Consider the following 21,177-nt stretch of genomic DNA (forward strand, 5'->3'; position numbering starts at 1 on the left):
GCCAGCAGATTAAGATAATCCTCCCCCTCTGCTCTGCCTTGGTGTGGCTGCATTTAGACTACTGTATTTAGTTTTTGGCTTCCCATTTCAAAAAAATAGGAATCTCCTAGAAGGAGTCCAGTGGAGGGGCACAGAGATGCCTGGAGCATCACCCATATAAGGAAAGGCTGAGTAACCTGAGTCTGTTCAGCCTGGGGAGGAGAAGTCTGGGGGGAGATCTGAGAAGTGTTTATAAATACTGAAGGGATGTGAACAGCAAATGGATGAGCCTGGACTCTTCTTGCTGGTAAGGAGCAAGGAGCCTAAGACTTGAACATAGGAAGTTTGGTACTAACATGTGGAAGAACTTATTTATGGTAAGGGTGACAGAGCACAGGAACAGGTTGCCCAAAGAGGTGGTGGATTCTCATTCTCTGGAGATATTAAAGACCTGTCTGGATGCCTACCTCTGTGACCTATTGTAGGGAACCTCCTTTAGCAGGAGTGTTGGACTCGATGATCTCTTGAGGTCCTTTCCAACCCCTGCAATTCTGTGATTCTGTGATTCATTTGAAAGATTTTAAGGTGTGGGTGGTCTGTTCGCCTAGACATTCTGCTCAGTGTTTAAGTGCACATCCTTAACATTGGATGAACAATGATGATCAGTTCTTTTTTTTTTTTTTTTTTTTTGTCTTTCCTTAAGGAGTGGAAAACTGGAAAGCGGAAGGCAGAAAAAGATGAAACTGTAGGAGTCATGATCTTTTCCACAATGGAACCAGAAGCTCCTGACCTTGACATGGTAGAAATGTAAGGTGTTGGTTTGTTTGTTTTAGAGTTTTTTGATCAGTTTGTGTTATGCTTTTTTGTATTTGCATGTTTTTTTTTTTTACAGTAAATATCATAAATCTGAGTAAACAACATATACTGAGTTAATATGAAACTAAAATAGTAAACATAGATACATAGTATGCATGATGTTGTAAAATGTAGAAATTTGGATAATGTTTCACATCCAAAATGTTTACTATTTTAGTTTTATATTAACTCAGTATATGTTGTTGTTGAATAAACTAGTGGGACAGTATGAGAAGTATTTACAGTAGCAAAAACAATAGCATACCTACGGGTGGAAATAGCCCAGTGTGGACTTTATGCAAGCTCTGTGGTACTTTTTAAGGTGCGTATAACAGCTGTGCTTGTAGCAGTTCTGCGCTAATCAGAAATAGTGGATGTTCATACATCACTTCCACTTTGAACATGAAAATTTCAAACATTCTGCTTTTCTGAAGTGGTGTGCTGTAGTTGTCCCAGTGGTATAAAAGCCTAAGAAGATGAGCCAGGAGAGAGCGCATCTGATTATATACCCATATATAATACATTTAGGTATATAATTTAAATGCTTGCAAAATCTCATTCAAGATGACAGCTTTTTTTCTGCTGTTTATATGTGGGGCTTAGGTGTCTGAAGATCCATCTTAGGGATCTGAAGATAAGTGGCTTGAAAACCTCTTGATGTACCCAAAAGAGAGTGAGCACTGATATGAACACTTGCAAGAAGCCCGTTACTTCTGTAATGTTAGGCAAGACCACCAGTGGGAACAGACTGTATGTAGTGGCATTGCTGTATCACTTCTAAACCCAACCCCATCAGTCCTGTTAAGTTTCTGTGAGAAACCCCTACTGCAATCCGGGCAGCTCCAACAGAGACTCTGGCTGAGGTGGGCAGCCTGGGGTGGTGCTTAGAACTTATCCTTTGTCACTGTAAGATGACTCTGCTGCCTTGGAGATGCACACCATGTTCCAGTGCCTGGGAAAATCTCAGGGTGCTATTAAAAATGTTTGTGTGAACCTACACATTGTGTATGCTCTCAAGTCTGCTCTGTCACTCCTTCTATATTGTTAGCAGTAAGAAAGGTGGTTTGAATGCCTTAATTCTTACTTAATTCGGAAGGAATAGTTGAGGGAGAACCTCCAACTGTGAATGGTAAGAATGGAAAGCAGGCCTTGATTCATATAAAGAAAGAAAATTGAGAAGTGTATTTAAATCTTACCTTAACGAATAACCTCATGGTTTCTTTTACATAAGAGGAATAAAATGTTGTGTCTGAAATATGCCAGTGTTTCCCAACATCAGCCACAGAATAGGACCACTTTTACAATGAGTTAATATGATGACATTTTCAGGAAAAGAAGTGAGAATGCAAATAAAACAGTGAGAGCAGCTTGCTGAATCTTTGACAGTACAGCATTTATATATATATATATATATATATATATATTTACACACACATTTATATATATTTATATAATATATATATGTGTGTGTGTATGTATAATAATTTTATTGCATTGTTGATATTAACATTCGGTATTCCAGAGTCAGTTCTTTGTCTTGATTTTTTTTGAGTTTTTCGAGTTCAAGCTCTCATCAACAAAACAGAGGAGAGCACAGTCTGGCCATTATTTTTGCAGTCACCTTACCTTTACTGTGGCTGTTTTGCCATCCTGGGAAAGGAAAGATATGTAGTGTTTTGTCCACTTAATTTCTTAGAATATCGCTTACAGCATTTTAGTTGTTCTAATCAAGATAGATAAAGTAGTGATATTAGAGAGGACTACACATCAGTCTTCATACTGTACTGAGCAGTATGGTGTCAGTCAGATGTCATTTCCTTCTTTAAAACTGTGCAATTTCAGTGCTATTTGGCTATGAAGTTGTGATGTATTTTTCTGTTTTTCCTCAAATGTTTTGTGCTCTTTTCAAATAAGATAACTTTGCTATTGAATAAAGCATGAAATATTCTTTTTATAGTCTTCAAGTCCTAACTTCTCTAAGTGGATAAATCAGGCTGTTCAGTAGTTCTTGGGTTAAAGTTTTGCAGTGTTCGATAGTTCTTCAGTGAAAAGATGCTATTTGCTGAAACAATTTTTCTAGTATTTTGGCAGTTTTTAATTAAAAAAAAGTCTGGAAAATTATATTTATTCAGTGGTTACATGAATTTTGCTGCTCCTATAACTCTGACATCTAACTTCCTGTTAGTGTGGCGTCCTTCTGTTTATATTTAGGCCTCTGTGGATGTTTTGTGTGAAGTTAGAGTAATGCATCTCTCTAAATTACTTTTTGTTTTTGCTTCTTTCATATGTCCCAGAGAACAGAAATGTGATGCAGTGGGTAGGTTCACCAAAGCAATGGATGATGGAGTTAAAGAGCTGCTGACAGTGGGACAAGAGCACTGGAAGAGGTGTACAGGGCGTAAGTGTCTCTTCAGAACTCAGCAGTGTTTTCATTCTCCTGTTTGTCTGTTTCTTTTGTAAGTCAAAGCACAGTTTAAAACTAAAGGAAATCCTAAATTATAATGAGAATTATATGCCTTTCTTGCAGTTTTTGGTGTCTGAAAGGGTGAGTTGTGAGGTTTTTTCAGTTCTTTTGTGTTTTTGCCCAGAACTGTCTGGTCCCCACCTATAGGCTTAAAAATACTGTAAGTTAAATAATTCCAGTCATCCATCTAAAATCCTTGTTGCATCTGTTCTATTTGTCATTCATCTACATTTTAGCGATGTGGACAAAGTAGACCTGTCTCTTTGATCAAGTCATAAATTGTTGCACTTTATTAACCTTTTATTTTTGCATGCTAGGAAAGGAGATTTAAACATGAAAACAGTTCAGAAAGTTTTCTTTTAATTAAAAAAAGAACACTGAGGAACTTGATTATAACTTATTCTTTAGCCCGATTCTTTTTTTCTTTTCTTTTCTTTTTTCTTTCCTATCTTGTCTCTTCCTTCCTGCAGATATTTAGGGTTGCAGAACTTCACACCAAGTCCCTATGACTGCCTGGGCACTAATTTCCTAGTCCACAGCAATGTTCAGTGTTTGTGGCCACCACAAGGCAGCTATTAAAGGAAGCAGGTACTACAGCTGAGAATCATAATAAACACTTCAGGGCAGGCTGTAGTGTCTGACTACCAAAGACCCATTGTATAATTCTCCTCAAATCTACATTTCTTTTTGTTCTATTCTTCCTCCCACCCTTCCCACCCCAGACGTTTGGAATGTCTCCTAAGTTTTTCTCTTCATTGCTATCTAATCTTACATTGCAGTTGAATATCTGGAGCTGACTGGCAGGAATAGGAAGTGTAGGAGCTCAGTCTCTTCTGGTAATGATTACATTAGCACCTGCAGGATATGGTTTTAAACTATTTACATTCCTCCACTTGACGAAGAAGGTTTCTTTCCACACATCACTGACCCTCCTGCTGCTAGCGTTAAAAATAGTCTAAATCTGAGCTCTCTTACCTCACAAAACAGAACTCTAACATTGTAGAGCCCTCATTTCACTAGGGGATCATTACTGGCAATTCTGGGTAGAAAGTAAAGGTCAGGGGAAGAAGGAGGGTCTGTCAAAATAGACTGGAACAATAGCATTGCTTTGCATTCACAGAAGAAAATGATCGAAACACTGTAGTTAAGGGTTGGCTGTGACTTGTGCTATGGCAGAAATTCATTTTCTGTTCACTGGTAAAATCTCTCTAAACTTATGACAAAAGTGCTTTAGGGATGTAATGATTTTTTTTGTATGTAATCATTTCTTACAATGTCACAGCTTTTAATTAGCTTGCATAAACACAAAGTCAGATGTGATTGGCAGTTTTAACTTCTAACTTTTCAGACATTCATACTGAATGGAAAAGGGAGAATAGTAAAATCTGGACTTGAAAAACTGAATAATTTAAATTTCTGTCAGCTCTAGTCTGTACTTCTAATCAGAAATATTTTTGGCACTTCCTGAGCAATGACTTTTATGCATTCCATTCCATAACATTTAAAAATGACTGACAATGGAAACATCAGAAATGCAAATGGAATGAAGATGTTCTTCGCTGAAGTTACCACTGGGGTGTCAGGAATGAGTAAATGGCTGAAAAAAAAAAGAGCTTTAGTACTCTGAATGGTACCTGCTCCATAAGAAACATTAGTTTTCATGAATAATCTCACTCCTGGGAAATGATTTTATAGATGATCGATAAAGTAATCCTTTTTATTTGTTCTGGCTATAGAAGGGTCCCTCTGAAAATCCAACTGTATGTAATGCTAGAGCAACCAAAAACTGCTGTGTGCCCTCATGAGCACAGATATTTGACAACAAAAAGCAAATCTATTTATTTATTTTTTTTCTGTTCCTTGCTAGTGTAGGTAGTTTATTTAAAACAACAGCAACAAAAAATAACTGCTTTCACTGCTCAGATTGCTTTTTAGGCCTCTGGAGTGGTGATAGTCAGTAATAAACATATACCCATTAATCTTTTTTTTTTTTAATAATTTTTGTGAGGAAGCAAATTCTGCACATATTTTTAATAAACGGACTCAAGAATTCAGTTTTGTAATTCACATACTTACATCAGCTTTTATTCCTAGATAAGCCTGGTTTCCAGTCTCTTTAAATATCAAATCTATTATTTTAGGAGAGTTTAGGTATTACAGGTCTGTAAGCTAATTGTCTCTTTAAAATATTAGATTTCTGCTCCGTGTCACCTTCCTTATAGAGGAGGGTGAAAAAAATCTCACTGTACACATAAGTTGGAGGACTGAGGTTAAGTGTGCAGTGAAATTTTTATAGCATTTGCACGCTGTTCCCCAGCTGTTTGCGGCCTTCAAAAATCCAAACTGCAAAGAGCTGTATCCAATTTTGCAGCTTGTGTAGCAGGGTGGAGGGGGTGAGAATGTGATTGTAAATGCTTCACTGCTAGCAACAATGTAATACCTCATTGGTTTTGACATCTGCTTCTTTCATGTTTCGGAAATGTTGCAAATTAAGATTAAATCTTAAAGATTTTTGCTTCTGTTTTCCTCTTTTCCCATCCCTTTGTCACTTTCAGCACTGCCCAAGGAATACCAGAAGATCGGAAAAGCACTGCAGAGCCTGGCACTGGTCTTCAGCACTAGTGGTTACCAAGGTACTTATGCAGTTTCATTTGTATTTTAGTTAGCAAAATTATTTCAATTACATCGTGCTATGTTTGGTTTTTTTTTGCAAAAGTCTTGATTCTTTCCTTTTTGAATTTAGATGTCAGTCATGTTTCTGGAAAACTACTAAAATTCTTGTTGCTCAATGTTTATTATGGTTGTTTTTTATATTTTAATCTGCAGTCCTGTTTTGTTTCTTTCATTTTGGAATCAGGTGCTGGGTTGGTAGTGGTGGAGTTTAGTTTGATCTCACTAATGTATGATCTAGTCTCTGAGCTAACTGACAAAACATGCTGTAGCTTTTTTTTTTTTTTTTTTTTTTGTGGCCTATATTTCTGTCACATCAGAGGAAAGGAGAGGAAATGCAGCCTTGAAAATATTTCTACAGAAATGTTGTGTGCAACAACAGCTCCACAGAAAGATGAAAAGCTTACTATGAGGTTTTTGTATGCCATTAACTGAGGTGGGGAATTGGCTGCTGTAGCCTTTCCCATCCTTTATCCTTCCTTCTTCAAGGGCCCTGAAAAAGAGTTTGTCACACTGAGTATGAAAGTTGTAGGGGAGGAATTGAGGGAATTAATTGCAATTTATTTTTGCAGACTTTTGAAGTTCTTTTTAGTCTGTAAAGTCAAAATTCTACTTTAATAGAATTTGTTATCTGGGAAACATTTCCTCATATTCCAAAGAGAGCTAATGGGATATATTCTCTCTGGAATTGTCAGGTTAACTACAATTTTTTTTCTTATATTTTATAGCAAAGTTGCTCTGTTCTAAAACCTTAAAGGTTGATGCATAGACACTTCCTGAAGTCTTTCTATATTAGGACTTTTAATTAACCAGTAACTATTTGGATTATAACCTGTTCCTCAATTTATACTCTTAACACTTTTTTTCCCCATAAACCATGTATTAAAATGCAATCCATTTTGAAACTCAGGATCTCCTATGCTGGAAGTGCTGGAATACTTCTTGTAGTGTGTTCTCATCTTTGTGCAGTACTTGAACAGGATGATTGCTTATTTAGAATTAAAGTGTAGCATCTTACTGAAAATGTTACTTTTGTATGTGAAAACCAAGCAGAGAATTTGTGTAGCTGTGTACACTCAGCATGGGTTAGAAAACAGTAAATCCTATCCAGGTACAATCTGTTGCAAGAATTCTTGTGGAAGGATTGAAATTTGTTTGAACTATAATGCGCATTCTTTACTGGGGTAAAAGAAAAACAATAATGGCTTTAAGTGAGAATGCAAACTTCTAGATCATCCTTTCAATTTGGGTGGTAAAAAAAAAAAAAAAGTAGACCCCATGATTCTTGAGAACAAAGCAAGGATGTTGCTGTTTGCCCAGCTGCACCAGATTGCATCCTGGTGTTTTGCTGAGGAAGAATACCCTTCTCACTGATAGCCTCTGTTCTTAATCCATATATTTTGCTCTTTTTAATAGCTGGTACACCAGTGTTTGTTTGTTTGTTTGTTTTTCCTCATAATTAAGAATATATGGGACTTCTCTTTGTAATTTCAGTTTTCAGGAAAAGACAACAAATGCAGTACATGCATTGTTTTATATGTCTATACTGCTGCCTTCAGTCTGCCACGCCTGCTCTTTGTATACAGTGTCATTTGATGGCTGCTTCAGTTAGAAATCTGTGGATTGACTAGGCTCTGTGCAAGAGACAAAAGCTCTTGAATTTAAACTGATAGAATTCAGCTTTCCTAATCTCAGAATTTAAAGGCAACACTGAACCTATTCTTTCAAAGAAAGAAGTATTAGCTAGGCTGAGTATGGGGTATGATTTTTCTGGACTTTCAATAGAGAAGACTGGTTCCTTCATACTGAAAAGAATTCAGTTCAGTTTCTGTTGGTAGCTGAATCACTTCATCTTCTTCATCCTAACTCAGATACCTAACTCCCCTGTGCTTGTTTACTTCTGATGATAAATTCTGGAAGTTTGATTGTGTAGACCACTGAAGATGACAATTTTATTACATGAGCATTTCCAGCTACTGGTAGCTGACTTCTAGCAATGTATCTGGTATGTCAGTTTATTTGCAGTTTGTATGGGACAAATCTATTGTCCTTAACTCTTTCTTCAATGCTCCTTGCTTGCTCTGCAGAGCCCTACATTGAATGTCCGCTTCCTTCTCTCCTAACTTCAATCTAAAATGTTTAAGATAGCACCAGTCAAGATACGCGTGTTAAGCTGATTCACTCAAGCTGTTTTTCTTACGCTGCAAAATGAGCCTTAGCAATTCATTCCCACCATAGGGCATACAAGGAATTTGGCTCCAGTATTTGCAGAGTTAGTTTTAAAACTAACATTGAAAGGTTTTCCTGTAACTTAGCCATGGGCCTCTGTACTGTCCAATTCATTTTAGGAACAAGTGCTTTGAAAGTATGATCTCAGTCCAGAAATATATATTGGAAGGTTCCAGAATCTGTCTGCAGGTGTCTTGCAGCCTGGCACTGAGTTGCTCATCTTATTGTATTGTGTGATGATCTGCAGTTAATGCAGCCTTAAATACTACAGTTTCTTTTATGTGGTGTCAAATGCTATGGTATGCCATTCCACTGTAGTGAAATTTCCTAATCCTACATCACCCCTCAAGAATTTTCTTAGGTAGTTGCATATAAGCTTCACAGTTGTACCAGTTAGCCACAGGCATATCTTGCCTTCCAGGCTGCTTGAGTGCTGAACGTGGCAAGTCTCAGAAGTACTTCACACCAAAAAAAGTCTTGTTACACGTTGTTTCTTAGTACATCAATCTTGATCTTTTTCCTACTCCTGGATTCTCTTAAAATGTTCGTTGAAGGGAAAAAAAAATTACTTCTTGACAAAAATTAAAGAAAAAAATTCTGTTCTAATCACACCTTATGGAATATTTGTTCCCTCAGCATGGCTGGTGTATTCCTTCAGAGCTAATAACTGTTGGCATCTACCAACCGGCTAAACCCTTGAGAGGTGCTCTGCTGAATGTTTCCATAAGACTCCTCACGCTTTTACACTGTCCTTCGTCTCCCTGTAACAGCACACAGGCAGGCCTGTGAAGCAATGAAAATATCAGTTTCTCCTCATGACTGTTAAAATATCTGTAGAATACTACTGGACTTTTTAATTGGTCTTTCTACATGCATCTTTAATCAAAACTTTGAAGGCCTTTCCATGTCTCTTAGGAATACAGGTAATGAACACTATTTTAGTTGTAGATGCCAGCAGCATGTGGGCCTTCTGCTTTTCTATTCATTAAAGAGCATCCTGGTATATCCTTGAACTGGGTCCAGTTCAGCCTTCATGGCTCAAGTTGAGCTACACACTCCCAGCTTAGCGTCTTGCACAGCTCTTGAGAAGCTGAGAATGTTAAAAAGGTGGACTTGTCCAAGTAAAAAGACTCCCACCGAAACCCATGCTGACAGCAGTTAATGGGAGCAATGTGCAGGTGGAATTTGAGTTGCTCTGATGTGTGACCATGTGAATTGCATGCAGTAACTTCAGAAAGGTAGCTTGGTTGGGGATTGACTGACGGAGCACGACCTGACTCTGCTGATACGTTTTTTAACTTGAAGGGTGCAGCAAGTGACAGATGAAATCTGACTCTTTAAGACTGCTGTAGCATGACCTGAGAAAGAGATTGTAGAAGACAAGAATGCAGTGTGAGAAGCTGCAGATATTATTCTGCTGCTCATGTAACTGTCTATTATTGTGATCTGCTGTCTGGAACAACTCTTACCTGTATCATTAAGGGTACACTTCCATAGCAGAGTGAATGCCTGTTAATCCTGTTCCTGCTATAAGCAGCAGACTCTGTGCTCCACTGCCCCCACATGAAAAAGCATGTGTTTAGAGGGCTTATCTTTGCATCTCCAATATATGGAAGTCCCTTGGGGTGAGTTCTGCACAGAAGCAGGGAGGTTTTCTTTTTACTTGAATACATGTACTCTTTTTCCTTTTTTATACTTGGATAGGAAAGGTCATTTTCTTTTTATGGAATTACAGAATGAACATCAATATCTAGACCAACCTGCCTTGAATGGAATAAATTAAATTAAATTGAATAAAAATCACATGATGTTTTGTCCTAGAAATCTAGCAGTTGCCTAAGCAACAGTTAAGCTAAACTCAAGGTTACTTTTCAGCAGACCTGTGGAATTCCAAAATAGTGAAATCACTTTCCTCCCTGAGGAACTGATCTCTCTGATATTTTTTTTTTTATAGTTGAATAGGAAGAAGATAACTTTTGAATTACACACGTTTTTGGTCTCTCAATGATATTATTGTTGTTGTTATCCTTATTTTATCATAACAAGCTTAAATAGGAGAAAAACAGCTGTTTCTTTAGCCATGTTTGTACTGCTGGGCTTACTAGCGCTAAAGATCATCAGCCTTCTGTCAAAGCTTTTGCCGTTATAAAACTAGCCTAATGGAATGTAAGAATTGACTGAAAGACCTTAAGCAACATTTAGTCATTACCCTGTTTCCTTTAGGACGTGCTGAAATGAAAGAGTGCTGTATGATGTAAAATAATTTGTTAAAGATCTATAGAAGAAACTATTTTAATGTTCGAATCAATCACTAATGAAATCGACTTCTGGTAATTTTCAGTTAAGTCAATGATTAATGTTCTATAGAATAAAAACAAAATGTTCTTTAAAGACTGTTAACTGCTGCCCAGTATCAAGGTGCGTCTGAAAGGATAACATTTTCATAAGCTAATATTTTATAACTGGAAATTAAACTTTCCACCTTCTCTACCTTGATTTGCTTTCCGTACTGTTGACTGAGTGTGTTGGACAAGGTAACAAGGACAAAAAAAACAACCAAACAAAAAACGGGGTTTTGGGAAGGTAAAGTGGCATGAAAAAACAAGACTGTAAGGCTTGTTTCTATCTTCGTCTCACATAGTCATGTCCTGCTAGTAATACAGTGTTATGAGTGCTTGTGGTGTTGCCTAGCTTAGGATTTGTGGTGATGTTTGTATTTTTCCATGTAGCTTCTGCAGCCTTTTATTTGTTTCATGTGATGATAAAAGTTAGAAGCTCATTTTCAAAAGCAGAGATTCTTACTGAGCTTGAAAATATATAGAAAAGTTCCCTAAAAGCTGAGAATGCTTGTTGGCAATGAGAAAATGTTAGTAGGGCCTCTTTTTCCCTCTCATGCCTTTTAATAATTATGATCCAGGACTGCTGGAGATCTTAAGACTAGCATCACTGTTCCATAGGGCATTATGGAGAAAGTGCTGCTTGTCAGGTATGAAAATAATTTGTTAAAAAAAAAACAGAACTTCAGATCTCTCTTGAGCACTGTTGGTTTATCTCCTAGCATCACCCTCCTTGTTCTCCCTTCCTTCCTTCTTACCTTAATAGACTTTCTGATGCCCCCTATGGGGGAATACCTGTATATCTAAATAACATATAATTTTGAAGTATGGAAATGAATGGTGCTGATATGGTATAACAGTGTATAAGTGGTCCCTTCAGTATTCATTTTGTACAAGATCTTAATAGTTTTCCTTCTTTAATGGTATAAAACCAATATTTTTCCAACCTTTCTATTATTTTGGGCTATGAAATGATGAGTAGGTTTGTGTAATTATAAAAGAGTGTATTTTAGAAACTTGTCTTGAATCATGATGTGACTGCTTGTAATTTAAACACTGGTGTTTACTTTTAGGGGAATCTGATCTCAATGAAGCAATAACAGAAGCAGGAAAAACCTATGAAGAAATCGCCAGTCTTGTAGCAGATCAGGTAGAAGCATTGTGACACGCATTGCTCACACTGACATAGCACATACAAATACATCACCTGTGTGGATCTGACTATTCTTTCTCTTTTTCTCTTACTAAAACGCAACAAATGCTAATGATGCAGACCACTTAAGTGAAACTGCTATTAATACTTCTAAATGCACCCTGGCCAGGCTGAGAGAGCTGGGGCTATTCAGCCTGGAGAAGGCACTGTGGCGAAAAGAGAGCGGCCTTTTGATATCTAAAGGGCAGCTGTAAGAAAGAAGGGGACAGACTGTTTAGTAAGGTCTCTTGTGATAGGACAAGGGAAAGTGGTTTCAAACTAAAAGAGGGGAGATTTAGATGGGAAATAAGGAAAAAGGTTTTTTTACAATAAGGGTCATGAGACACTGAAAAAGGATGCCCAGAGAGGTGGTGGATGCCCCATCCCTGGAGACACTCAAGGTCAGGCTGGACTAGGCTCTGAGTAACCTGATGTAGCTGTAGGTGTTCCTGTTCACTGCAGGGGAGTTGGACTAGATGGCCTTCAAGGGTACTTTCCAACTCAAATGATTCTATGTCAGTTTGGGAAGGAAGCAATAAGAAGGTATTTCTCTTGGAACAGAAAGCCATTTTGGCTTCTAAAATGCTAAAATGATTACTTTATCTTAACATGTATTTGTTTCTTGATGTCAGTGAGCTTTGTTCATTGCACAACAGAATGAGATATAATCAAGGATAGGATTCCGTCTTACGCTGTATTCACCAGACGTCTACAAGATCCAAATCTTCCTACTTTTCATTATGTCTTGATGTGCAATTGCCTGCTACAGTAACAATCTAATTTAAATAAATCCAGATTTTATATTGGTATTCAAGCTATAAATCCGTGTTTGCAGAGTGTTTAATATTCATTTCCAAAATATAGAGCCTAATTTGAAGGTTGAATCTGGAAGCTCTTAAACAGCGTCACAAGTAAGCAACTAAGGAGGTGCACCTGTGTAGGTACACATGCAATGGGGTTGTTGCTTGAAATTGCAATTGCTAGGACTAGAAAATCCTGTGAGAATTTGGGAGAAAGCACCTCACTTCATAGGCCATTGTTAAAGAGAACAAAGAACTGAGGCTTCTGCTTATTGGTGCTCAAAGAGCTTATATTTTAATAAAGACCTGTTTAACTTGGAAAAACTTGCAACAAACAATTAAGCTTTTCGCTTACTTTTCTCTAGCCTTCCCTTTCTTCCCCTACCCATTTATTGGCATCGTTATTTCTTTACTGTGTCTGTGATATTAATGTCTCAGGTAGTTTTAATAATACATAATATGATTTATTTATTAGCCAAAGAAAGATCTGCACTTCCTGATGGAAACAAATCATGAATATAAGGGATTTCTTGGTTGCTTCCCTGACATCATAGGAGCTCATAAGGTACGTGAGGGGCCTTTACTCATAACAGTTGGGCAGTGGGAAGACCTGCATGGGTAAGAACAAATGTTATTCCAACAACATAAACAGGGTTTTTTGAATATTGTTTGGCATGAAAAGGAAAGTGCAGTCTAAATCCATTGTTAAGGAGGAGGCATTTCTTTTTACCGTTCTTGCTTGTGGCGTGAGGGTTTTCTTGAATCATGTTATATTGCAGTGAATTGTAGTCTCTTGGAAAACAGTGTTTGTTTTCTGAATATTGTATAACATATGGATGAAGTTCTACAGTGGTACATTTGGTAGTTTGAAGCTTTTGGTGTCTCCTGTGTCATTCAGCTCAATTTTGGAACCTGATTCTTTTGTCTCCTCTGCATGTACCTTTGCTTATTACTGCCTTTACCAACCTCAATTTCTTGGTTACCATATTCCTGCCTGTGTTTTAAATCACATCTTGCAAGCAGTGAAGCAAAAATAACAAACTTATCAGTCATTCTGTGTATATAGCGTGCAAAATTAAAATGTGGCTAGTGGAAAATTAGATGACTGTGAATACCTTTATTTTGGCTACTGTTTAATCTTTCTTCATTTGTTTTTTACAGGGAGCTATAGAAAGAGTGAAGGAAAGTGACAAATTAGTTGCAACCAGTAAAATAACACCACAGGACAAACAGAATATGGTGAAACGTGTGAGCACAATGGCTTATGCACTACAAGGTAAAACAAATTTGGAGCTAAAAGGCAATATTGTAGAGCTGAAGGATTTTTAAGTAAAAAAAATCGTGGGCAAAGAATCTTTGTTCTACCAGGAATTGTTGTTACCTATTTGTTTTCCTATAATTACAGCATCTTTTCCACCTCCCTTTTTTGTGTTTTTCTTCTTTTGTTTGCTTTTAATTGCATTTCCAAAATGTGTATTTTCTGCCGTAGCAATGTGACATTTGAAATGAGAACGTCCCAGAGTACTAATTCTTTCATTTTGAAATCACAGTGAGTCTCAAAATAAAGCCATAGGCCTCGGTGCAGGAAGCAGTTGAGAACATGCATGTGTTTTTCTGACTCAGAGTTTAATCAGACATGATCCAGTTGAGTATCCTATTCTTGTAGATAAGACTTAATTTCCTGGATGTTCTTCAAACTTTTTAGGTTAGAGATGTTGAAAATAGGAGATGTAATACACTGCACTTTAAAAAAAAAAAAAAAAAAAAAGGAAATTAAGGAGTCAGAGTTCAGGTTACTAGACTGTAAAGTGCATCCTGGTACTGCCCTCAATGCGGTTACTCATTGCTGAATGTTTTAGCTTCTTTCAGCTGACTTGAAGCTAAGAGTATTTAGTATTTTACAGGGAGAAGGCAATGCAGCACACAGAGCCAATTAAAGAACAAAAATCTCCCTTCCTTCTCCCACCGTTTCTTCCTGGATGCAGTGATGCAAAAGAATTGTACTGTCCAAGTGGTAATCATGGGAACAGACCATGAGGATGGCTGTTGCAGTCTCAAATGTTTTTCTCCCTCTATTGATATCTCAAAATACATTTCACTTATTTCAGCTATAAGCTGTGATCTGACAAAAGATGCAGAAAGTGGTGAAAGGAATGGCTTCAGTGATGCAGTTTCTCAGATTCCTTCTGAAACAGTCAAGAATGGGTCAAACTACTGGCTGTATCTTTGTTTGAACTAAATGTTTACAGCTGTGCCTTAACTTATTTATACACTTGGAAGTCTGAATTCCCAAGCCAAATATGTTTGAAAAACTTCCCAATAGGACAGTTAACCTCAGTAAGACAAAATCTTGTTTGTTTTCTTTATCCAATCTTTGTACACGTGAGTATTGTAACAAGAACCTGTCTTCACCCAGAAAGCGTTGCTGCTTCAGCAGTGAGTATTTGACACCCTACCAATTCTGTATATAGTTCCATCATAACTTCAGCACTGCAGGCAAAACAGATTGTGGGCACATGAATAGTAAATATACTGGCAGGGCTGGACACTGAGCTTGTTGCACAGTAACTAACCTGAAGTAAGGGTAACCTTTCCTAACTATGAACACTTGAATGATTTGCCTCCTGGATCTAATTGCAGCTGAGATGAATCACTTCCACAGTAACCGGATTTATGACTACAACAGTGTCATTCGTCTTTATTTGGAGCAGCAGGCACAGTTTTATGAAACGGTAAGATGTAGTATTTCGGTGCCATTTTCCAGGCACGTACTGTACTGAACTTTTATGAGAAATACTCACTATATTTAGTCATCTTTCTGTATGAACCTCTCCTAATACAATATTTGGAAAAGAATTGTAAAAGGGAGGGGGATGAAGCCCCCATGAAAGAAGAACGAGTGACATGTTCCCTTACAGATGCTATTCCTGTGTGTGTGGCTATGTGATGTTAGACCTAAAATACAGTGCTGAAAAACTTTATTGGTGCTAACTGATAGCTTGGTTTTTCTAGTTGTCAGTTTCTTTTGGTTTTCTCATTGCCAGTACTGAGGTTACAAAGAACTTGTTTTAGATTTGTGCATGCAAATATTACCAAACAGTCCTGAAAAATGCTGTAAAGAAGACCTTCTGCAACAAATTCAACAACGACAAATAAATAAATAAATAAAACCATTTGAATGAAACTTTTGTCCCATAGGGTGGAAGGACAAAGAGAAGCTTCTCTGATTTACAGTCTAATGTATAGGCGTGTGGGGTGGCAAATCAGTGATTTGGTGACTAATTTAATATGTCCTCATTTAACATTGTTCTTATGCATGTTATTCTTTCTATTTTATTAAATGCAACTTGAGAAGAATTTTTTCTCATCTGATATGTTGGTAAAATGTCTGAGTATACTAGAAGCTGGCTAAACTTAGAGGAGTAATTAGTAACTGGTTGCCCTTCATGTAGCAACAAGTGGCATATCTTCAGTTGCTGAAAATACCAGGTCCCCTATCAGGTCACCTTGCTCAGTTCTTCTGGCTCGTCTGATGCAGCCAGGCGTATATATTTCCCTTAAATTTCTTCTATCTTTTGTCCCAGTTCTTAACCTCTTCTGGTTGCAGCCTTGACAGTCTCCTTGTACTGAACTTCCTATTTCACTCAGCACAGGGACCAGATCTGTGTTCACATGTAGGGTGTTGGCTATCATGGGAGCTGTGGAAAGAGCTCAGGAACTCTGTTCTGATGTGTAGCCCTGTTCCAGGAGTAGATTTCATGAAAAGCCTGGCTTTGTTCCCCTAGTCCTCCTGAATTGTGGATATCATTGATACACTGGCAACTAGACCTTCTGAGTAGCTATGGCACCACTATAGTTAAGGTTTGTGGTATAACCAAGCTTGTGTAATCTCACATGGAAGGAAAAAACACCTCTCCAGAAAGCAGTATTGCTTCTTTCCTCCAGCCAACTGCAAGTCAGATCCAAAGCAAGCAGAAGGTTGACAGTAATGGAGCAAAGCAGCCCCCCTTCCCTCCTTGTCTCCGTAGAAATGGCTGGCAAGCCTCTAGTATAATATCAGTCTACGTTCAGATGTCCAGCAGAGAGAACTTCTGGCCAAATAGTTGCACTTCCTGAAAGTCATACTTGATTCAGTGGCTTTTACAGTGCATTGCTGGGTAACCTAACAGGCAGGATGACAGCACTGCCCGTGGTACTGACAGGTGAGAGTTCAAAGCAAACAAGGCAAGAAGTATATGCGCAAGCACAAGTGTCTCTATAACTGAATGCTTTGTCCTATGTGTACAAAGCAACAGAGTTGTGCTTTCTGAGCATCACAGAATTTGACCTTTGAGTGGCAGGAAGGTTTGTTGCTTGTTGTGATGCTATTTTTTTTTTTCCTTTTTTGTCAGGAGTATGAAAAGTGAGCTTTCTCTGATCTGCTTGTAGCAGGCCAAGCAATTGGCATTCGGTGTTGCTTTCAGAATGCATGAAAAAGGATAAGGCTGATTACAACAGAGGGAACTCTGTGATTTGAATTTGGGGTGGACCTCCGTGGAGCCAGGCTTTGAACTCAGTGACCCTTGTGGGTCTCTTCCAACTTGGGATATTCTGTGATTCTATGATTAACAGGATGTGTACTTCCTGTGTCTCAGCATGTAGAAAAAAAAAAGCCACAGAGAATTCATGCATGTATGTAATAATCTTTTGTAATAGCTCCTGAAGTGTAAGGTGAGCCTATATTAGACTTAGCAAAAAGTCTAGCTTTGTTATGCTGCTGTAACAGACTATCTGAATACTACGATGACATGAAGAGGGATGTAGCTTAGAAACTCAGTGAGGCTTGGAGGAGAAAAAAACAAAGCAAAATCACTGCTTTGTTTTTTCTCATACCTGAGTGCACCTGGGATTTTGAACTTAGAATATTTGCAGTCAAATAAATGAAGTCATTGATCCTCATTGCGAGGAAGAGTTGAACTGCTGGAGGCTAAGCAGCATGAGGGATTACTGGTGGCTTATATCAAAGCCAGGAACAATTTCCAGCTATTAATAGCCACATTTATTGATTACATATTTCTGCTGACTGCCTTCCAAGGCCAAGGCCGTTCATTACTGCTGTGTAAACAGTACTTTTGTTTCTGACAGTTCTGACATAGTCTTTTTCAAGAGAAGGCGATAACAGGTCTGAGTTGGGATACGTGGACTGCACGGAGCTCCCTTAGATACCGTGTTGTATTTGTGGTATTAAGAGAGCAGCTGAACAGTGTTGACAGTCTTGTACTTGTTGGGGGGTACTGAGGAAGGACAGCAATTTTTGGAAGATGAGGGAACGCTTTGTTTTATTTCTTGCCTGCCTGCACTGTTATTTCTGCATAGTGTAAAGTGACTGCTTATTAACTGTGTTCTGTTTCTTTGTTTCAGATTGCACAGAAGCTGAGGCAGGCACTCAGCCGCTTTCCTGTGATGTAGAGAATAAGGAGTAGTCAACGATGAATAACCACCTTGAAGTGCTTTTCTGATCTGGGGGCAATGCCAATAAAAACTTGTTAGCCTTTGCCAGCCAAAAAATGAATCAGTTATGGGGGGGGGGGGGGTGAGGGGGAAAGAATTATATAAAATGTTTACTTTATCAGCCTGAATCCAGAAGATAATGTTCTTTTTTTTTTTTTTTTATCTTGAATGCTCTCCCCTTTGTGTCATTATTTAAGCAAAAACAGATAGATAATGCTGTTGGTTGTAGGGTTCTAAATCATCAAACTGGTATGTTGCCATGGACCTCGTGCAGACTTGCATCTATCAGACGCTATTCCAAAAATTCTTTGTCAGCATCAGAATTAAAATTTTTGTAAGTGAGGAAGCAGATGAGCTTGGGAAAATGATTTCCTACTCATTATACTCAGTTCTCTAGCAATTCAGTAGCCAGGAGGGATTGTGTTTGTGACTGTTTCTTGAATATGTTTATGGTAATCGGCTGAGCAAACACTTGTTCTAAGTTTTGCTTCCCACACGTGGCCATGGCATACTGCTCCCACTGTGACTTTTGGTAAATATAATTCACTCTTTCTTCTTTTCTTTGTAACTAAACCTTATTCTTGTGGCACAACACCTCAGAGCTTCTGTCAGGCTCTTTCTTTCTCGCTATGCACTGTGTAAAAAGACAAAGTACAAACAAGGAAAGAGCCATTCAGGAAGGTGTGAAAAACAGTTTTCCATGCCAGCGTTTTGACACCCACACAATGTTAGGCCATAGGGCACTGGTGTTCCTCAGAGCTGTACCTCTTTGAGAGTTTCAAGCCTTTCAGTAAAGGGGATCCTCGTGTCTTCACAAACCAATACAAGTCCTCCAGTTCTGGCAGAGCTCAGGTGTTCACGTTGCAGTATGGTGTGCTGTTGGCTTGGGTTTACTTTCTGTTACCTTCTTATGCAAACTGAAAGGTGGCAAAGGTACCTCAGTTGTCACACAAATGTACTTTGATCATCATATCTGAAGTGAAGTCACCTTTCTTTAGTACTAAAATATCACCTGGGGCCTGGGCTTTTTATAACAGCGCTGTTGTAAGTGGGCCCCAACTACAGTAATTCATTTAATGCCATAAGCAATCCAAAAAGCCAAAGTGCAATTTTTTTTTGCAAAAATATGACTAGAATATAAACATTTTAGCAAACTTTTAAAGCAAAGGCATTTTCCCATAAGCCATTCTAGGAGACGGGTACAGTCTGCTGGTTGAATAGTTGCCTTACTCTATTTTGCATTGGTGTTATTTTTGTGTGCTAGAAGGAAAATCTAGGTCTGCCTGAATAACCTGAAACCAAAACATAAGAGACTTCAGCCTAAGTCCAGATGCTTTTCAGTGTCATGGGTTTTGTTCATGTTTTATAAACCTTGTCTTTTTCTCCTCCCAATTCTAGTTGTTTGCTTCCAAAATTCCATAGCGCAGTGTTGTTTGATACAGCCATTTAAATATGTACAAATTGTAAAGAATGTGTATAAATGTTTTACACCAAATGTAAGAACTGCTTGCATGCAGAAGCAACTTATATAATAAATTGTTACAATGTGTACAGTACATTCTGAAATCACTTTTTCAAGCCAGCATTTTTTTAGCATTTGTATATTCACTTTTGGTAATGAAATCTCTTTGTAATGAATTCTTCATTTGGGAGGGGGAAGGGGGGTTCTTTTTACCAATCTTTGAATAGCTCCGTATGCACTAAAGTTGAAGGTTCTTTACCTTGAATAGATTGTTTTGGAATCTACATGTAAGCTGTGCATTCCCGGTGCAGGGAAGCTGTGACAGTAGCGACTGTGTCAGAGATGCAACATTTTGGCAAAAAAGGAAAACTGTTTAAGGACTTCTAGTAAAATGAAGTACAACTGATAATAAATATTTATCTATACCCACAAGACTATTTATTTTTCTTTGAAATTTTTGCTTTTCACAGGGTGATGCACTGTGAGTCAAATCCTCCTTACAGCTTTTCGTTGGCTTTCACACAGTGGCCAGCAGAAGAATGAGGAAGCATCCACATGCCTTCCGTAAAGCAGGCATCCGAACATAATAATGGTGCTCGTTGACTGCAGAACAGCCAAGGCTATGCATATGTTGTGAGATTTCATTATTCAAGTCAGCCTGGCTCATGGTTGATGGAACCCTCCTGACTGCAAAGTAGGAGAGCACAGTGCTACTGTGTATTCATGGCTCTGCGACAGCATGGTGTAGACCCAGAATAGAAATTAGATTATCTTTGGTGTTTGTTTGTTTCAAATTAGATGTGATTAGTGGCATAGGCTGGGTGATTTGGGAGCAGCAGAAAATGTTCACTCTGAAGATGCAGCCAGAAAGCAAAACAAATTAGAGTAAGATGTGAGCAGTGCCATCTTGCACTTCATTTGTCATAGCTGAGTAATTAATCCCTAGGCTAGCAAAAAGCCTTAAAACTGTTCCTGGCTTATACTTGGCCTTAGCTCTTTGGGTTAGCTTTAATATAGTCCTCCTGTTAAAGTAGTGGCATTTTTCATTTAGGGCTGAACAAAAAAGTGCATATTTATTGTTTTCTCTTAGCAGCAGACTTTTGCTTCCCTTAGTTTTCCTCTTACATCTACTGTCCATGGAGACCTGCATTTCTTAATTATTGTCTAATAAACTTAGTTCGCCTTAGCAAGTATTTATCAGTTCAAGGTCACTTTTAATTGACATTACCTTCTGTCACAATCAAATCTAAGTAGATGCACATCTAAAATTGTTACTCTTAATTGGTATCATTGGTGTTCTGAAATCTTTCCCTCCCTCACACTGCCTTGGAAAGAAAAATCAAATTGATTAACTGTTCTTGTAGGGGTCTCACAAGGCTGAGAACAACAAAGGGAGGTATCACACTGAGAATGCATCTGCAGTAAACATGGCATTTGGCATGGAGAAGGAAGAGCACTGCATGTTACCAAAAGTGAAAAGTGTCCTGGGACTGAAACGAGTGCCTAAGTGTGTCCTTTCTGAGCAGTGTGTTCCTTGACCTAGGAAAGCACAAAGTGATGTGAAAGCAAACACTCAGATCTCCAAAAATGGAATTTGTTCATATGTGGTTTCAGTAAATTAACCTGCTCCGAATAGGCAGGATTCTACCTACAGCTGTCTGTGCAGGCATGTTGTGCTGGGGGGGCAGATGGACTGGTGT

The 21,177-nt window shown here is 38.2% G+C and overlaps 1 protein-coding gene across 3 annotated transcripts in view; it reads left to right on the forward strand.

Annotated features, from left to right (window-relative positions):
• Positions 1–19,846, forward strand: part of SNX9 (sorting nexin 9) — a 60,378-nt gene extending 40,532 nt beyond the window's left edge. For all 3 annotated transcript variants that reach the window (XM_031611654.2, XM_090135662.1, XM_090135663.1), the window contains exons 11-18: positions 683–786; positions 3,129–3,232; positions 5,854–5,931; positions 11,607–11,683; positions 13,001–13,090; positions 13,687–13,801; positions 15,166–15,257; positions 17,926–19,846. In XM_031611654.2, the coding sequence (XP_031467514.2) occupies positions 683–786; positions 3,129–3,232; positions 5,854–5,931; positions 11,607–11,683; positions 13,001–13,090; positions 13,687–13,801; positions 15,166–15,257; positions 17,926–17,973 (708 nt within the window). In that variant the 3' untranslated portion in view covers positions 17,974–19,846. The remainder of the gene's footprint in view (positions 1–682; positions 787–3,128; positions 3,233–5,853; positions 5,932–11,606; positions 11,684–13,000; positions 13,091–13,686; positions 13,802–15,165; positions 15,258–17,925) is intronic.
• The last annotated feature ends 1,331 nt before the right edge of the window (positions 19,847–21,177 follow it).

This window comes from Phasianus colchicus, chromosome 2 (genome assembly GCF_987193195.1).
Source record: "Phasianus colchicus chromosome 2, bPhaCol1.hap1.1, whole genome shotgun sequence".
Classification (NCBI taxonomy): Eukaryota; Metazoa; Chordata; class Aves; order Galliformes; family Phasianidae; genus Phasianus; species Phasianus colchicus.